This window comes from Castor canadensis, chromosome 4 (genome assembly GCF_047511655.1).
Source record: "Castor canadensis chromosome 4, mCasCan1.hap1v2, whole genome shotgun sequence".
Classification (NCBI taxonomy): Eukaryota; Metazoa; Chordata; class Mammalia; order Rodentia; family Castoridae; genus Castor; species Castor canadensis.
In genome coordinates this window covers 60739054-60759880 of record NC_133389.1, presented here as the reverse complement: position 1 = coordinate 60759880, position 20827 = coordinate 60739054, and the positions used below count along the sequence as shown (strand labels likewise).

Sequence of the window (20827 nt, the reverse complement as noted above, 5' to 3'; positions counted from 1 at the left end):
GAGATAAATGAGATTGACTATTCTTCACAATTTAATGTGTTACTGAAAGGACCATTTAATTCAAATCTTCTGAATTTTGGAAAAATACATTTGGGTCCTGGCATTCTGCTCATGAGGCAAAGGACTATACACCATATGATATGTATCCCAAGACTGACTTGACATTTTCAATTTAGAAATGGCTCTATTGAAACAAGGGTTAAATATTCTACTCTTTTATTATAAGAACATCATTGAAAATTAAATTTATCAGATAATTAATGAAATTGTAAAATCGTTTTTCTCCATATTGCTTGACTATATTTTCTGTTTCCAGTAAAGATAATATATTATTTTCAAAACAAGAAAAAATTTCCACATTAATTTTTTAAAGGAACAAGTACTATTGAAATATTAGCATAAGAAAACTCAGTCAAGATAGCGAAATGCACATACCACTCTCTCCTTTCCCTACAAATCACTGGAAACATCAAAAGAGACATCTTTTAAAAGGCACAGATCTAGAAACCACTCAACATCTCATTAGCAGAACAGAAATTGCTGGAGGTTCCTGGAACATAAAAGAAGCAAGAGTGGTTTGATAAGGAGAGAGAAAACCTCAGCCTGAAAAAAGGCATAAGAAAAAATGAGTAGGAGGTACATGATCACCCAAAAAAATCCCATATCCACAAGGAAATAAAAAGATCAAGAAGGTGCTCACAACTCAGAAAAAAATGACAAAAGTGACTGAAAGATAGTTTTGTGGGTAAAAGGGCGGGGCAGTCTTCCCTTCCTTGAATACTGGAAAGTAGGCAGCATTCAAACTTGGTGACAGAGTAGTTACCTTCCCTGGTGGCAATGGTGGCTATGCTGGTAAAGGGGTGGTGGTTGAAGACCGAGGAAAGTTGAGTTGTACTTCATTGGGGCTTTCTAAAATATGGACAGGAAAATAGAAAGGAATGCTTGGTTTGCTTGCAAAGGAAATGTGGTTCTAGAAGAATCTTGTGTCTTTGACATAAGATTTGACATTGATGTCATTATTTGTGTGTCTTAAAGTGAAGTGTGACAGCTGACACATTTCTCTACTCACATAGGCCAAGAATCCTATGGACAGAGGAGAGAAGAAGAGATATCCAAGAGTGCAGAACAAATACACACAAAGATTTGGACAGCGTAAGAGACACAGAGGTTCAATGTAACAAGAGGGCTTCCAGAGGGAGATCACTAAGTAAGTAAAGGGAATAAATACTTGTTTTAAATGTGAGAAAATACACAGAATCTGAAGAATGAATTAGCTCTCTGATTAAAAAGGTTCATTTAAGTACAATCCAAGATGATTTTTTGGTTTTTTTTGTGGTGGTGGTGGTGGTACTGGGGTTGAACTCCTGGCCTCACACTTGCTAGGCAGGCGCTCTACCACTTGAGCCACTCCACCAGCCCTCCAAGATGAATTTTTAAAAAACAGTTGAGCTGGTAGATTTCAAGATTCCAACACTAGAAATGAAAATCAAAAGTCTTCCACTTGTATAATTAAAGGAATGAGACTAATGCAGACAGTATACTTTCCCACAGAGACAGCACACGAGAGACAATAAAGGAAAAGATCTTTGAAATTCTGAAGGAAGGTGAATTTATGCATAAAATTCTATATGGAAAAATTAATTAATATGCATAAAATTAATTAATATGCACAAAATATGCACATTTATCTTCAGACTACTGAATAGATAGCCTCACTAAATAAGTATATTGGGTCAAATTCATGCATCTCAAACTAATGCAAAATCTTATGAAACTTACAGGTTAAGTCTTCATAAGAAAGTGAAATGGAGAATTTTAGGTAATTATCCAGTAAATGTAGCTAAATGATGCCAATGAAAGACATAAAGAGTAGGAAGGGAAAGGTAGAAAGAGACAGGAAGGTGAAAGGAGAGACAGAGAGGAGAGGAAGAACAGGAAGAGAAAGACAACAGCACACACAAAGAGAGAGAGATGGACCAGGACAGATGGGCTCAGGGCAAGAGAAGGGAAGGGGGACTGGTAGATATGTGGTCAAATTCAAATTTCTAAGGAATGTTCCTTAGAAATGTCCGGGTTTCTTTACATGCAGAAACAGATGGTAGAATTTTTTAGGAAAATCAATCTGTGAAGATTTTTGTTAGGCCTTCTATCCTGAAATACACAATGTTTATTCAAAGGCTAGGTTCATACAGCTTTTTCCATTTCTGGCAAGGAACCATCAATTTTCAAAGCTATGTACACAATCCCAGGCTGACTGCCTGTCATTTCCCTGACTGCCCCCTTCCCAGAACAGCACAAGATCTCTTCATTTCCTGGAATATGTGGACTCTCTTTTGACTGAGATCACCCTTTGCCTCTGTCCCTATTCCCAGTTCAGTAGAATTGGGGCTGCAGCATAAGACTGGAAGGCAGGCAGAAGGAAGGGGCCCAGAACCATTCCGCTCCCTGCACAAATGTGTTCAGTCAGAACTTCTCTCTGCTGTTCTTGGAGTTACAAGTTAATAGTTGATTTTACCTGTGTGTCTTAGGAAAGTGGAAGACTCTTTATTACTTTTTACTTAAAGACCCTGTAAGCAAGTGTCTACTTTATCAGGACCCTTCAGGGAGGGTCCAAGGGAAAAAAGAGAAGAGTACACAAATATTTTTATGTTGCTGTAAGTCCCAAATCTTAGGACACCTGAAAAGGATAGTTGTGCTTCTTTGGGAAACTAAAGATTCAGGAGAAGACTACAGACCCTTTCTATTTCACAGTTTTCTAGAGTAGAGTCTAAATCTTGGTCTGAAGTAGCTGGAAATAGGTGTGGGGGAGGAAGTATGTGAAGGGTTTTGAGGCAAGATAATCCTGTAGGCAACTGACCCAGAAGAAATGACCCAGGGAACATAAAGAATCAGGACAAATCTTTTCCTTGATAGAAATCTCTTGGCCAGGATACCTGTACTGGTGTTCTAGCTTCAAGTTGTAGGAGCCATTTCTACTCAAGTATAGCTACAGAAAAATCCCAACATCCGGAAAGACTTGGGTTTCAACTATGAAAGTTCAAACAGCACAGAACTCAACATGCATTTCCTCAAGACTTGAACTTACATAGTTCAAGTTTATAAGATGTTGTGCTGTCTTGTTTCAGTTTTCTCTGACAGAATGGAACCAGCCTCAAGATAGAAGATTCTAGAACTGTGCTGTTCAATACCCAAGCTACAAGCCGCATGTGACTGTTTAAATTTAAATCAATTAAGATTAAATAAAATTAAAAATTCAGTTCCTTACCCTGGCCACACTTTAATTGGTCATTGCCACATGTGACTGGGGGCTCTCACTGCCACATGTGACAGAATAGAAATGGATCATTTCCTTCACTGTAGAAAGTCCTACAGGATAGTTATTCTATGACACTACTGTCGCAAACACAAAAGTGAACTACACATGTACGAGGCTCCCTGGTTATGGCCCTTTGTGGTGAAGATGTCTAAGAGAAGACAGGACTCATGGACCACAGAGGAGACTCTAATCAGAGACTATCTTCAACCATGAGTTTTAACCAACATCCTTAGAGTTTTAATTTATGTCATTATTGGTATTATAATGAAACAAATGAGAAATCCAAATTTGAGTGATTAACTAACTTGTCCCAGGCAGAATATCAAATTTCACTCTACCAGAATATCAAGTTTTCTTTTTCTTTTTTTTTTTCTATGTGCTAATCACTGCCTGAGTTCTAAGAATCCAACAGAGGACTTGCACAGGGAAAGCATCCAATAAGCACTTGTGGCAATATAGCATTGCAATGGTGCAGTGAATGAATGAACGAGTTAGAAAGTAGAACTAGCAATAAACCTAACGTAGAATAGGAGGAGTGACTTTTACTTGTGAAAATAGCTTCAGAAAATAGCTTCAAGTTACCGCTGTGGAATTACTGAGGGTAAGCCAAAATTTCCACTTGCCACTTCTCCTTAAGACATGTGATTTTTCACATGTGGTTTTTTTTCAGTCATTCTCTTGTCCCTTAATTCTGACATCTTCCATTTCTTACCAGGTTAATTTTTTTTTTAACATAAAGGCTACCCTGTCCACTCCCCCGACAACCATTAAAATAACTCATTTGAACTTGCTTACAGACCTTAGGGAATTTCCCTGGGACTGTTTTGCTTGACCACAGAATTTTCATTCAGGCTTAGAAGACTTGTTCCATTGCCAAAGAAGTTACTCTCTCACTTCAACACAGAAGGGAATAAATTTGGGATGGAGGGAGAGTGCAGTGATGGGAGATAAGGAATGATCACATAAGTTCAAGTTTACAAAAGGTTGTGCTGTGCTGTCTTGCTTTAGTTTTCTCGGAAAGCTAGAATGGAACCAGCCTTTTCTGGTATGTGTTTTTCCATCCCTGCCCCACTCCCTCCTTTCCTCCCCCAATGAAATGAAAGCAAACCCCCTTGGAGCCAAGTTCAGCACTTACAGGCGTCTCATTGACTCCAAAGATGTCTCTGACATCCCGCACCGGCTGCTTATTCTTTTTCCGCATGGTCTGAGTATAGGTGTTGTATCTCTTCTTTACTGCAGCTGCTTGGGTCCGAGTCAATGTTGAGAGCAGGGCTTTGCCATCCTCCTCTTCATCGCCGGAGACCAGAGTTGACAAACCCACATCTTGCAACCACTCTGCCTCTAGTTCTCCTTCTGTAATGAGACCAAGAGAAGGGTAAGAACATTTTCTGTGCGAGCAGATGCCACGTGGATCTGTGGATCTGAGTGCATCAGGCGATAAGAAGTATTAGTGACAACGCGAGATTGTATTTTTTTATGAGGAAGGGTTATAAGAATGAATGGGAACTCTGTATTCTATTTTCTAAATAAGTAAAATTTGCAAATATTATCCAGTAGAGCCGGGTTAACTGGCAGGTTGGGGAAGGTAATTTTCCTTCCCAGAGGGTTAAATATAAGTCATACCTCAACTACTGCTTTCAAAAAACGATAATGTATGAATATTTACACTAAAACCATATCAGAAAAAGCATGGCTGAACAGAACACAAAAGGATTTTTAAGTTACTCAAATGCAGGTGCAAAGCCCAGTGCCTTCACTTACTAGCTGAATGATTTTGTTAAGTGTTAAGGTATCTCCAGGGTTTGGTGTCTCCTTGGCATAGTGGGCACAGTGACTCCCCGTACTTCTATGTTGTCTCAGTATCAATCTGGAATATAGAAGGGCTCATTCACTCTGGACACAGTATCCAGTTTTCCATGTCTCCCCAGGTCCTCAAGCCATCCATCCAGACGTCAGCCTTATACAACTTTCTCCTGGTGACCACCTTCCTATGGGACAGCTAGATGCAGCCTACATGACTGGCTCCATGACCCCACACCCTGTGCAAAGAGTGCAGATGCTGCAGTGACCCTCCCTTAGTCACAGCCTCACTCCATGAAATGCATGTCTACTGATGCTAAACCCACCAACTAGAACTTCCACAGAGAAACCTCCTTGGGAAATACTGTGGACCCCAACACGGGCTTTGGCCAGCAGGGACCATGCTCTCACTCTTGGTCCTCATTCATTGGTTCAGTGTGTGGGTCCTGGATGACTTCCCTCGTTCTCTTTGTCCTTCTATTTCTGGTATTTCGTGTTGCCTCCTCTGTCTCCCCTGACCAACACATGCAAATCCAACTTTTTCCCAATCAGGGCTATCCTAGAAGGCATAAAGTAGACACAGGTGACACAAGAGCCACAGAGCACCTGTCAGTATAAACAAGTTTCCTGGTGAAAGATCATCTGGTCATGGCATGATCACCTAGCCATCCAGTGTTCCACCAGGATGAAGTACCCTGTGAATGGTACACTGGAGACTCCCCCAGCCACCTCTGCTGGAGAGCCATCAGGGCAGGGACAGGGTTTATAGCCACTGTGTGGAGAAAGACAGCCATACTGAATTAGAGGGACAAACAGCAATGGAAATAATAATAAAAGCATTAGGTGGCTATGAGGATTTTTTAAGTAATATATTTATGAAGATGACAAAGAATCTGGACTAAAACAAGGTATTAAATAGATTTTCATTCTCCTACTTTTTTCTGAACATGGGGCAGTCTGTTTTTCAGAAGGCAATTCAAAAACCTAAGATCCACCCAGGAGAATTAACTGCTATTGTAAGCCAAATGCACAGAAATAAAAGGACTAAGAGTATATAGTTCAAGTCCTAGAGCACCTACCTAGCAAGCACACGGCCTTGAATTCAAACCTCAGTACCACCAAAAATAAAAAAAGAAATAAAAGAATTGAGGATAATAATATCTGAATATCTGGTAACAGCAAATCTGGCCATGCATTTCTTGGGACTACACTAAACAGGCCTTTCCTGAACCGGGGCTATTTAAGGGGCAGATAAGACAGGTTCATAAACCCATGTCTAAGCCCCAGTCTAGGACTCCTGGACCCTGTTTCCATCACTGCATCACTGGTATAAACACACTGCTATTGCACTTTACGACTCCAACTTCTCGACTAGACAAATATGTTATTTGTTGTCTTATTTTTATTGTTTGTTTACTTTGCAAGCTGTCCCTTTAACTGAAAACAAAAGGTGAATTTATTACCAGCAACCTTAATCTCAAAGAATAAACCTTTTAAGTCAGTGAGTTATGACTTGGAAGTCTTGCTTCACTTAAATCTTAAATAAGATTTTCATTTCTGGAGACAAAATTTAGAAATATAGTTGAACACCAAAGTTTTAAAAAAATTGGACTTTTTTTCTCTCTACCTCTTAAGGAGTAATAAGAGGAGGAATAATGAGAAATTGGTAGACTAAGTTAACATAAACTAGGCTGAGGTCAGTCTAAATCCTTGGACTTTTCCTTAGGCTAAAGTATGATGTATATGTTTTTGCTAGGTAAGAAACATCCATGGCAGACATTGGGGTGACTTCTGTTTGCTCAATGATACAGACTGCAATCCCATGCTCCTACTCCAGTTGCCAAGAGCACACCCTTGAATTTCACAAGGCCACTGCCACAAAGCCAACTGCCTACCCAGTATCCACTTGGCCGTATCATTCATGCATAGTCAACACGTTCAATCTCAACTCATATTCTTCATTTCCAGCCCTAGATCTTCTTCACACTTCCACATATTCAAGTAATTAGGCAAGCAAGGAAGGCAGGAGACTTCTCCTTCTTTTCTACACATTACCTCTAGCATACAGCTAGACTTTCTGATATTGCCTCCTTTTTATATCCTCTACCTTCCCCCCTTTTTTTGGCATAGGGTCTCACTATGTAGCCCAGACTGGCCTCAAATTCACTGTGTAGCTCAGGAGCTGCAATCCTCCTGCCCCGGCCTCTTGAGTGTGCAGATTACAGGCAGGTACCACATTTCCAGCTTGCTACACCTTCCTTTATTTCTTCCTCCATGACCCTGATCAAAGCTACCCTTATCTCTCACCTGGACCGCTACTGCTCCATTAAGAATACTAGCAGTTCTTCCTACAGCCATTCTGGATCCCCTTCCAACTCATCTCCTATACAATAATTAAACTAGTCCTTTCAAACACAAATAATAGCAATGCTATGATTTTTCCTGGATTTAACATGGTCTATGAGACATACTCCATCCTGTCCTCATCCTCTGTTCTCCAGCAATACTGGCCTACAATGGATTCCTCAAAGTCTCCATGCTCTATTTTGTTTCAATGCCTTTAGACATTCCAATCCTTCTCTTTGACCCTGTGATCACTGGCTACTCAATCTTACAGATTACAGTTTATACATCTCTCCCTCTAAAATTCCTTTTTCTGAACCCATCAGACAAGGTCATATCCTACTACTATCAATACCCAAACTGCCATTTCTTTTTCCTTCAAGTAATTCCTCCAATACATCTACTTATATTGTTTCATTAATTACTTTTCTCTCGCTAGATTATTAACTGCATGAGAGAAGGAAGGATTTGTAAGCCTTTGCTTACAAAACTAACACTGGAACCTTGCAAAGTTCCTAGCTCAGAGTAGGTGCACAACCTGTGGAATTAATTAAATGAATAAAGAAGTTTCAAGTGAAAATGTAATTAAGAATGTTATTGTAATAAGTCAAAAAATGATGAATGCAAAACATCAACTGTTAAGAAATAAGCCTAGGTATCATACATACCATTCCATACTGAAAATCTATCTGCTTAATAAGTTTGTTTTTCCAAACAAACTTCTTCCAGTAAAGGTGAAGTGGTTTTTATTAAGATACCAGTCCTGTGTTAGAAACTATGAATAAAATACATGAAATACTTATATGAAGATGCTAAAGAAGAACCAAGTACAGGCAGTAACTGGGAGCGAAAAGCCCAAAATTTTGTTTTTATTATTCACTTATTCACATGTGCATACAATGTTTGGGTCATTTCTTCCCCCTGCCCACCGCCCCCACCATCTCCCCCTCTCCCCTGCCCCTTCCAGGCAGAACCTGTTATGCACTTTTCTCCACTTTTGTTGAAGAATAGAAATAAGCAATAGTAAGAAAGACAGCATTTTTGCTAGTTGAGATAAGGACAGTTATATATAGAGATTCCTAGTATTGCTTTCATGTACAAATATGTTACAACCCAGGTTCATTCATCTCTAACTGATCTTTACACTGGTTCCTGATCTCCTCCTCGCGTTGACCTCTGTTGCTTTAAAGTTTCGTATTAATTCCTCTGGAGTGGGTACATCAAATGCTTTCATGTTTTGGGTTTCTATCTAACTCTGTACCTCCTGTATGAGTTCTCCCCTTGTCATGTAACCCAAGTCCTACAACATTGCTGTATTTGCCCTAGATCTAAAGACTGCATATCAGGGAGAACATATGATTTTTGGTCTTCTGAGTCTGGCTAACCTCGCTCAGAATGATGTTCTCCAGTTCCATCCATTTACTTGCAAATGATAAGATTTCATGCTTCTTCATGGCTGAGTAAAACTCCATTGTATATAAGTACATTTTCTAAATCCATTCATCAGTAGTGGGGCATCCTGGTTGCTTCCATAACATGGCTATTGTGAATAGTGGGGCAATAAACATGGGTGTGCAGGTGCCTCTGGAGTAACCTGTGTCGCATTCCTTTGGGTATATCCCCAAGAGTGGGATTGCTGGATCATATGGCAGATCTATGTTTAGATTTTTAAGAAGCTTCCAAATTTTTTTCCAGAGTGGTTGCACCAGCTTGCATTCCCACCAGCAGTGTATAAGGGTTCCTTTTTCCCCATATGCTCACCAACATTTGTTGTTTGTGGTGTTTTTGATGATAGCTATTCTAACAGGGGTGAGGTGGAATCTTAGTGTGGTTTTCATTTGCATTTCCTTTATGGCTAGAGATGGTGAATATTTTTTCATGTGTTTTTTGGCCATTTGAATTTCCTCTTTTGAAAAAGTTCTATTTAGTTCAGTTGCCCATTTCTTAATTGCTTCATTGATTTTGGGAGAGTTTAGTTTCTTAAGTTCCCTGTATATTCTAGTTATCAGTTCTTTCTCTGATGTATAGCTAGCAAATATTTTCTCTCACTCTGTGGGTGGTCTCTTTTTTTAGAGACCATTTCTTTTGTTGTGCAGAAGCTCTTTAATTTTATGAAGTCCCATTTGTCCATTCTTTCTCTTAGTTGCTGGGCTGCTGGGGTTCTAATGAGGAAGTCCTTGCATATTCCTATTAGTTCCAGAGTGTTTCCTGCTCCTTCCTGTACTAACTTCAGAGTTTTGGGACTGATATTAAGGTCCTTGATCCATTTTAAGTTCATACTTACAGGGTGATAGACATGGATCTAGTTTTAGTTTCTTGAAGATGGAAAGCCATTTTTCCCAGCAACATTTGTGGAAGAGGCTGTCTTTTCTCCATCGTATATTTTTGGACCCTTTGTCAAAAATAAGGTGGGTATAGTTGTGTGGATTCATATCCAGGTCCTCCATTCTGTTCCACTGGTCTTCATGTCTGTTTTTGTGCCAGTACCATGCTATTTTTATTGCTATTGCTTTGTAATATAGTTTGAAATTGGGTATTGTGATACCTCCAGCATTGTTCTTTTTGCTGAGTAATGCCCTGGCTATTTCGCAATCTCTTGTGTTTCCAAATGAACTTTAGGGTAGATTTTTCAATCTTTGTGATGAAAGTCATTGGGATTTTAATTGGAATTGCATTAAACATGTAGACTGCTTTTGAGAGTATAGCCATTTTTACTATGTTGATTCTTCCAATCTATGAGCATGGGAGATCTTTCCATCTTCTGTATAGTCTTCCTCGATCTCTTTCTTCAGGGGTTTGTAATTCTCCTTGTAGGGTTCATTCACATCTTTTATTAAGTTTACTCCTAGATATTTGATTTTTTTGAGGCTATTGTAAATGGAATTGTTTCCATGTATTCCTTCTCAGTTTGTTCATTGTTGGTGTATAGAAAAGCTAATGATTTTTGTAAGTTGATTTTGTATCCTCTCACCTTGCTATACCTATTTATGGTGTCTAAGAGTTTTTGGGTAGAGTTTTTTTTTGGGTCTTTAAGGTATAAGATCATATCATCTGCAAATAGGGATATTTTGACAGTTTCTTTACCTATTTATATTCCTTTTATTTCTTCTTCATGCCTAATTGCTCTGGCTAGGAATTCCAGTACTATGTTGAAAAAGAGTGGGGATAGTGGGCACCTTGTCTTATTCCTGATTTTAGGGGAAATGGTTTCAGTTTTTCACTGTTAATTATGATGTTGGCTATAGGTTTGTCATATATAGCCTTTACAATGTTGAGGTACATTCCTTCTGTTCCTAGTTTTCTTAAAGCTTTTGTCATGAAGTGGTGTTGGATCATGTCGAAGGCTTTTTCTGCATCTATTGAGATGATCAAGTGGTTTTTGTCTTTGCTTCTATTAATGTGCTATATTACATTTATAGATTTGCATATGTTGAACCACTGCTGCATCCCTGGGATGAAGCTGACTTGGTCATGGTACATGATCTTTCTTCCATGATAAGCAGAAACTAAAACAATACATGACCTCCAAACCACCACTACAAAAGATTCTCCAAGGAATTCTGCTCACAGAAAGTAAAAGCAAACAAAACCGTGAAAGGGCAGACAATACGAAGGCACAGAAGAAAAGGCAAGAAAGTAGAGAGTAACACTGATTCAGCTACACACAATCAAACACTTAAACAACAAAGACAACTACATGACAGGGATCACCACATGCCTATCAATACTAACACTAAACATTAATGGACTTAATTCCCCCATCAAAAGACACTGATTGGCAAACTGGATTAAAAAGGAAGATCCAACAATCTGCTGCCTACAGGAGACCCACCTCATCAACAGAAATAAGCACTGGCTGAGAGTGAAAGGCTGGAAGAAGATTTACCAAGCCAATGGCCCCTGTAAACAGGCAAGGGGTAGCAATACTTATCTCAGATAAAGTAGCCTTCAAACTTACATTGATCAAATGAGATAAAGAAGGACACTCTATACTAATAAAAGGAGAAATACACCAAAAGAAAATAACAATTATCAACCTATATGCACCCAACGTCAATGCACCCAATTTCATCACACATACTCTGAAGGACCTAAAAACATATATAAACTCCAGCACAGTGATAGTTGGTGACCTTAATACCTCCCTATCACTAATAGATAGGTCATCCAAACAAAAAGTCAATAAATAAATTCTAGAAATAAATCACACCACAGACCAAATGGACCTAGCTGGTGTCTACAGAATATTTCACCCACTGCTGTACAATATACATTCTTCTCAGCAGTCCATGAAACTTTCTCCAAAATAGACCATATCTTAGGGCACAAAGCAAGCCTCAGCAAATATAAGAAAACAGAAATAATCCCATGCATTCTATCTGATCACAATGCATTAAAACTAAAATTCAACAACAAAACCAACAGTAGAAAATACCAAAATAATTGGAAGCTGAACAACACATTGATCAATGATCTGTGGGTCACTGATGAAATAAAAGAGAAAATTAAAAGGTTCCTGGAAGTTAATGAAAATGAAAACATGACCTACCAGAACCTATGGGACACAGCAAAGGCAGTCCTAAGAGGAAAATTTATAGCCATGAGTGCATGTATTAAAAGGACAGAAAGATCTCAAATAAATGAACTTATGCTACATCTCAAACTCCTAGAAAAACAAAAACAAGCAAAACCCAAAAGAAGCAGAAGGAAAGAAATAATAAAAATAAGGGCTGAAATTAATGAAATAGAGACCAAAAAAACCAAAGAACCAACAAAACAAAAAGCTGGTTCTTTGAAAAAATAAACAAGATTGTCAGACCCCTGGCAAATCTGACTAAAATGAGGAGAGAAAATACCCAAATCAGTAAAATCAGAAATGCAAAAGGGGAGATAACAACAAACACCACAGAAATCCAGGGAATCATCAGAGACTACTTTGAGAACCTATATTCCAATAAATTTGCAAGTTTTGAAGAAATGAACAAATTTCTAAAACCTTATGACTATCCAAAATTGAACCAAGAAGATATTAACCACCTAAATAGATCTATAACATGAAATGAAATTGAAGCAGCAATAGTCTCCCAAAAAAGAAAAGTCCTGTTTCTGATGGATTCTCTGCTGAATTCTATCAGACCTTTAAAGAAGAACTAATACCAACTCTCTTAAAACTTTTCCACAAGATAGAAAGAGAAGGAATACTGCCTAACTCATTCTATGAAGCCAGTATTACACTCATCCCAAAAAGAGACAAAGACACATCGAAAAAGGAAAACTATAGGCCAATCTCCTTAATGAACATCAATGCAAAAATCCTCAATGAAATAAGGGCAAACCGAATCCAACAACATATCAGAAAGATCATTCACCACAACCAAGTCAGCTTCATCCCAGGGGTGGTTCAACATATGCAAATCTATAAATGTAATACAGCACATTAATAGAAGCAAAGACAAAACCACTTGATCATCTCAATAGATGCAGAAAAAGCCTTTGATAAGATCCTACACCACTTCATGATAAAAGTTCTAAGAAAACCAGGAATAGAAGGAATGTACTTCAACATTGTAAAGGCTATATATGACAAACTATAGCCAACATCATACTTAATGGAGAAAAACTGATACCATTTCCCCTAAAATCAGGAACAAGACAAGGATGCCCACTCTCCCCACTCCTATTGAACATAGTACTGGAATTCCTAGCCAGAGCAATTAGGCAAGAAGAAGAAATAAAAAAAATACAAATAGGTAAAAAAACTGTCAAAATATCCCTATTTGCAGACGACATGATCCTATACCTTAAAGACCCAAAGAACTCTACCCAAAACCTCCTAGACACCATAAACAGCTTCAGCAATGTAGCAGGATACAAAATCAACTTACAAAAATCATTAGCTTTTCTATTCACCAACAATAAACAAATTGAAAAAGAATATATGAAAACATTTCCATTTATAATAGCCTCAAAAAAAAAAATCAAATACCTAGGAGTAAATTTAACAAAGGATATGAATGACCTCTACAAGGAGAACTATGAACCTCTGATGAAAGAAATAGAGGAAGACTACAGAAGGTGGAAGGATCTCCCATGGTCATGGATTGGTAGAATCAACACAGTAAAAATGGCATACTAGCAAAAGCAATCTACATGTTCAATGCAATTCCCATCAAAATCCCAATGACATTCATCACACAGATTAAAAAATCTACCCTAAATTTCATTTGGAAACACAAGAGACCATATATAGCCAAGGCATTACTCAGCAAAAAAAGCAATGCTGGAGGTATCACAATACCCTAACAACAAAAACAGCATGGCACTGCCACAAAAACAGATATGAAGACCAGTGGAACAGAATAGAGGACCCAGATATGAATCCACACAGCTATGCTCACCTTATTTTTGACAAAGGCACCAAAACATACGATGGAGAAAAGACAGCCTCTTCCACAAATGTTGCTGGGAAAAGTGGTTATCAGCCTGCAGAAAACGAAACTAGATCCATGTTTATCACCCTGTACTATAATCAACTCAAAATGGATCAAGGACCTTAACATCAGACCCGAAACTCTGAAAAAAAGCAGGGAATACTCTGGAAGCAATAGGTATAGGCAAGGACTTCCTCAATAGAACCCCACCAGCTCAGCAACTAAGAGAAAGGATGGACAAATGGGGCTACATGAAATTAAAAAGCTTCTGCACAACAAAAGAAATTGTCTCTAAACTGAAGAGACCACCCAGAGAGTGGGAGAAAATATTTGCTAGCTATACATCAGACAAAGGACTGATAACCAGAATATACAGGGAACTTAAGAAACTAAACTCTCCTAAAATCAATGAACCACATAAGAAATGGGCAAGTGAACTAAACAGAACTTTTTCAAAAGAAGAAATTCAAATGGCCAAAAAACACATGAAAAAATGCTCACCATCTCTGGCCATAAAGGAAATGCAAATCAAAACCACACTAAGATTCCATCTCACCCCTGTTAGAACAGCTATCATCAAAAACACCATGAACAACAAATGTTGGCGAGCATGTGGGGAAAAAGGAACCCTTATACACTGCTGGTGGGAATACAAGCTGGTGCAACCACTCTGGAAAAAAATTTGGAGGCTTCTTAAAAAATTCAACATAAATCTGCCATATGATCCAGCAATTCCACTCCTAGGGATATACCCAAAGGAATGCAACTCAGGTTACTCCACAGGCACCTGCACACCCATGTTTATTGCAGCACTATTCACAATAGCCAAGTTATGGAAACCGCCAAGATGCCCCACTACTGACGAATGGATTAAGAAAATGTGTTCTGCTTGGAAGAGAGGGGGGTGGGAGGGAGATGGAGAGGATGGGGGAGGGGCAGGGAGGAGGGGGCCAAAATAACCCAAACAATGTCTGCACATATGAACAAATAAATAAATAAATAAAAGTTTTTTAAAAAGAAAAAGATGTAGGGGAAAAAACCAAGCAGATTAAATACCAAGAACAGAGATGAAAATGAAATTTTTGTTAATTTTTCCTGTTACATGTGAGAAAAGTATGTAACAACATTCAACGTGCACTCATGTGGCTTCCATGACACAAGAAATACCAGGAGCATCTATAAAAGGCTTATGGTTGCCATCCTGTTTAATAGTGAATATTGAAACCTGTTCCCATAAAGTTGGGAACACAGCAACAATACATGCTGTCACTACTGCATGCTGCTGTCACTATTTCTATCCAACTTGTACCAGAGTCTGTAGTGAATACTAAAGATGAGATTTTTATTTAAAAACATCAGAAACCAAAAAGAAAAACTCTCTATTCATAGACAACCTCTTTGTTTATGCAGAAAATCCTAAGAAATCTAGTAGACAACTTATTTAAGGTCAAGTAACAAAAATCTCTCCTGCAGGAGAGATTAAAGGAGAAGCCACAAATATTTGCAGACATGTATCTCAAAAATACTTGTATCCAGAATATATCAGAAATTCATACAAGTCAGTACTAAAAGAGTAGTTTTTAGAAATAGTCAAAAGATTTCACAAAGTAAGATACATGAGAGGAACAGTAACTATAGGAAAAAGTACCTGACGTCATTAGTCATCAGTGAAATGTAATTAGAACCATAATGAGATACTTCCAACTAATATGAGAATCACTCATGTTAAGAAAACTGTTAACATCAAATGCTGTAAGGACATGGAGAAGGAACTGTGTATCAAAGACTGCTGGAAGGGGTGTAAAATGGTATAGATACTTTGGAAAATGCTGGCAGTCTCTTATATAGTCAAATATATCCTATAAAATATACATATCCAAGAGAAATAACAATATATGTCCACAAAAGACTTTTATAAGATTACTCATAGTTGCCTTATTCAGAATAGCTAAAACTGTAAAAAAACTCCCAAGTCTAATAACAGGTAAATTGATTAGAAAGGTGATATTTCCATATAACGGAGTACGACTGTGATGGGTTGAAGTGTATCAAGTCTTAGCCCCATCCTGAGAATGCAGTCTTATTTGGAAATGGTCTTTGTGGATGTAATTATGATATGGGTTGAATACATACATTGGAACATCATGTTGTATATCATAAAGATACACAATTTTATCTTACCAATCATATTTCAATAAAGAAAGCAACTTGCAAAGCAAAATTTAACAAACTCTCAATTGAGATGCGATCGCTTGCAGCAGAGTGAGCCCTTGGTTGGCTGTAACCGGGATGTTTTGCGAAGAGGGGAAAGGACACAGCAAAACACAAGAAGCACACAACGTGACAAGAATAGGGCAGAGAATTGCTCAAGGACGGCCACCACCACGGGGAGACAAGAGGGCAGCATGAAGCAGATTCTCCTACAACCTTCAGAGGAAGCACAGCCTTGCTGACACCTTGATTTCTGACTTCCTGCCTCCAGAACTGTGAGGGAACACATCTGCTGTTCTGAGCACCCAGTTTTGTGATGCTTTGCTAAGACAGCTTTGGTAACTTATACAAACTAGTCAACAATAGAAGGAATGAGTAATTGATATACTCACTGAATCTTACAAATATCAGGCTCAGTGAAGTAGGCAAACCCAAAAGTAACCTATCACAAACATGGGAACAACGGCTCCTCTGCCCAGGGATGGCATGTCACAGGGAGAGTGCGACTGACTGGGTTAAAGCATGAGGTGGTTTTCTGGGTGGACTGAAATATCATCCACTTTAATCAGTGTGACATTATGAGTAGTGCATGTATGTGACAGAGCTCATTGAACTGTACACCCACAATCTGTGCAGATACTTCAAGGACAGAGCCGGGCATGCTTATTTATATCTATAATCCCAGCTACTCAGTAAGGAGAGATCAGGAGGATAACAGTTCAAGGTCAGCCCAGACAAAAAGTTAGCTAGAGCCCATTTCAACAAACAAGCTGGGTATAGTGCTGTGTACTTGTAATCCAGCTATATGGGAGGTGTACAAAGGAAGATCACAGTCTGAGGCCAGCCCAGGATAAAACGCAAGTGACAACCCTACCTAAAAAATAACTAAAGCAGAAAAGGGCTGGGGTGGGCAGAGCTTAATGGTAGAGCACCTGCCTAGCAAGTACAAGGCCTTGAGTTCAAACCTCAGTTCTACCAAAAAAAAAAAAAAAACTTCAAAGACAAGTATCTGTAAATAAATATTACAGTTTAGTTAGCAAGTCTGCTTTTTGTAGCAGTTAGGCTACAAAATGTCGTCATGTTTCTTATTATCAGAGAAAGGAGCTGTGGATAAAGAAAAAGAGAAGGCAGCCACAAAGCCTGTGGCGTTGGACTGGAACTGGAGGCCACCAGGAGGAAGCCTGGTTTTTACCATGGATCATAGCAAGAAGAAACGAATACAGAATGGGGGCATTTTCCTTCATGCATCTTCCTGTCTTTCTGGATCTAAAAAGGTGAAAGACGAGGAAGAGCACACCACACTAATGGAGGATGGTGCTCTTGGAGGGACTTTCATGCAGTGTGTGTGTGGTTTTTCATTTGTGTGGCAAGGGAAGTCTACTAACAGTGGCATCTAGAGGGCCATCATTTCATGCTGAGAAAGACCAGCTCAGAGGAAAGAGAAAAAGAAAGAGAAGGCTTTATAAATTTCACTTTCTCCTGCTCCTTGTACTGAGGACAGTCACTGGCTAATGAAAACAGTCTTGGACATCTTACGTCTGTGACAGCTAGGCCTGGAAGAGATGACCTAGCTTTATGATCCCAGGTAAGTAATTTTTCTCTCTCTGAAAACTAAAAATAATTATACTATACTCTTCTTGGAATTTTTTTGTCTCCAATTTTCTATTGTTTAGTTTCAATAAAAACTAGAACATTTCATATGAATTTTATTTTGTGGAATACCAAATGCTCTAATGCATTAACACCAATAAATGCTTCAGTCAATTTCTTTCTCCAAAATTACACTCTATTATCCTTTCTTCTCTTTGTCTCTCTCTGCTCCCCTCCCTCCCTTTTTTCCTCCCCTCTCTGTCCTCTATAATTAATAGTAAAATATACAAATGTAAAAGCCACCAAAATTAGAATACTCCATCTGCTTGCTAAGAATGAACCAAATCAACAGCATGCATAGCATCCCTATGTAGTGATAACACAGGGGATCAATTTGGAGGCCCAGCCCTCCTTCAGGTCATGTCACCTTGGATAGACGTCAGCCTGACAGGTGGAAGACAGTGGGAGCAACAGTTATGGTGAATCCTACAGTTCATTTGTTAAATAACTAGTGATGGTTTCTGATGGTCATCAGATCAAAGAGAGCACAAAGGAAGATGGCACACAGGCCAAGTGCAGCCCTTACCGTCCACGGGCTTGACCTCAGCGGGTGGCTGCTCCTCCTGCCCCCCCATGCTGCTCTCTCTAATGCTCTCGATTTCCCGCCAGAAGTCCTCCATGGACATGCTGTCTACGGAGGCTTGTGAGGTGGAGCGGCTGAATGCAGGAGAGTGGAGGGATTCATTGGACAGCATCCTGTTAATCCTTCGGCAACGAGGAATTGATTTTCTGGAGGGAAGAATAATATCCATGAATGAAAATCAGTGTCTTTGTGTCAAAGACCCAAAACACAGAAAATCACAGAATTAAAATTTTAACTCAATGGAGAAAAGTTAGTGCAAAAGACAGGGATTTGGAGGCCCTTCTTTTGTACACTCTATTCTTCACAACTACTCTATGCCCATATAAAAATTAACACGAAAAGACTTTCATAATTTTCCCATGCATAAAATGGTAAGGTAGCTGTATCAGTCCAAACATGTACAGTAAAAGCTTGTTTCTGTAAATGAGATGATGACAGAGAAGGGTATAAAAACCCAGCTGTTCACACCCATGAGGGTAATTATTACTTTAAAAGAAAACACAAAGTAACAAGTGTTGGCAAGCATGTGGACAAATTGGAACCCTTGTGCACTGTAGACTGAAATGAAGAATGGTACAGCCTCTATGGAAAACAGTATGGTGATCTTCCAATTTTTTTTTCAAAAAACAATTGTCACACGATCCATATGAAAATGCACCCAAAAGAATTAAAAGCCAGGACTCAGAGAGCTATTTGCACATCCATGCTCATGGTGGCATTCTTCACAAGAGCCAAAGGATGAAAACAAAGCAAGTGTCCATCAATGCGTAAACAGAATATGGTGGATACACACAATGGAATATTAATAGTCTTTAAAAAAGAAAGACATTTTGACACATGCTTCAACACGGATGAAATCTGAGGACATTATGGTAAGTGAAATAAGCAGTCACAAAAGGGCAGATGTTATATGATTCCATTTATATGAGACACTGAGAACAGTCAGATCCCAGAGACAGAAAAAAGATTTCTGACGATGCAGGGTGGTGAGAGTTGCATATTATGAGTGTATTTAATGTCACTGAACTGTGCATTAAATGGTTAAGATGGTGAATGTTATGTCTATTTTTTAACATTGAAAAAACAAATACATTTTACAAAATTAGTTGCTGAGATGAGACAGTGAAGAATATAACCTCTAACATTAAGGGGAAAACCCATACGGGTGGGGATGAGGCCATGACCCAGAACACAGAGACCCACAGTCAGTCTGGGAAGAACTGCATCCCCTGAGGGTGAGCCCACTTCTGAGAAAGGGAGTGCAGGCTCAGTGTCACCCACTGTGACCTGATGGTTGCCACCACCAATCTAGGAGGAAACCAGCTGTAGCCAAAGTGGGTTAGGCTTCGTGGGCCCCCCTCCTTGGGCGGGTTGCTTCCAGGATTAAATGAATTAGAACATAAAAAGCATTCAGAAACATAAAAATATTTGGTAAATGTCTATTTAAAAAAGCAAGAGGTACAGAAAGGTAGAAGCAAAATGTTATAATCTTAAGAAATTTGATTGAGTTACATAAAAATAAAATATTTGGCTTTTGTGATGTATGACTGACAAATACTACATTTCCTAAGAGCAGGTTTATTTTTTGTAATTTTTGACACAAGGTCTTGCCATGTAGCCTAGGCTGGCCTTGAACTTGCAATCCTCCAGCCTCCACCTTCACCATCATGCCCAGTGGGCAGAACTAGAAAATGTTGGTTCCAAACTATGCAGACTGAGTGACTTCATGCAGTAAAATCTTTTGCTCTTATTTTCCCATGCAAATTACTTCCCCAAAAGCATGTCTTAAAGGCTTGGTCCCCAAGTGCTGGGACTACTAGGAGGTGGTGATACCTTTAAGAAGTGGGGTCTCTTGAAGTTAGGTCATTGGGGGGTGCCCTTGAAGGGACATTAGGACTCTGGTTCCTCCTTCCTCTCTCTTTGCTTCCTGGCTGCTAGGAGGTAAACAGACCTCCTCGACACATGCTAAGTAACAAAGTCAAGTGACCATGGACTGAAACCTCTGAAACCATGAGCTAAAGCGAACCTTTGCTCTTTATAAGCTCATTACCTCAGGTTATTTTGTTGCAGTGACGGAAAGCTAACACACTGTTCTTACATGAATTTTTTTAGTTTTCAAATTTGATGTGGGTTTACAACTTCTTATAAAGACCCCCCCTGAACTGGCCTTCTTCTCCTTGGGTTCAAGTGGAACTGGACCAAAAGGCTGAGACTACCTCTCAACCAATCTGTGACCTGTGCTATTTCAGCCAAACAGGACTAGCAGGTGTCAAGTGATTACTAAAGCAAGGGCACAGTAATGTTCAACTGTGGGCATCTGGACTCTCTTAGGACCAGCAGTGGGTTATTATCTAATTTAGACATGGCCTATGTAGAACACACTGATGAATGTGAGATACAAAAAGAGAGGGAAAATGAGACCAAAAAAACCCATTTTCTCATATTCTTATACCTCTAGGAAACCCTTCTAGATTTCTAAATCACCTTCAGTAG

The 20827-nt window shown here is 39.0% G+C and overlaps 1 protein-coding gene across 3 annotated transcripts in view; it reads right to left on the bottom strand.

The window, feature by feature from the left end:
* Nucleotides 1-20827, bottom strand: part of Arhgap28 (Rho GTPase activating protein 28) — a 175619-nt gene that overhangs the window by 58735 nt on the left and 96057 nt on the right. For all 3 annotated transcript variants that reach the window (XM_074070311.1, XM_074070312.1, XM_020185711.2), the window contains exons 2-3: nucleotides 18278-18480; nucleotides 4452-4669 (exon numbers count right to left, since the gene is read on the bottom strand). In XM_074070311.1, coding sequence (XP_073926412.1) covers nucleotides 4452-4669; nucleotides 18278-18480 — 421 coding nt within the window. The remainder of the gene's footprint in view (nucleotides 1-4451; nucleotides 4670-18277; nucleotides 18481-20827) is intronic.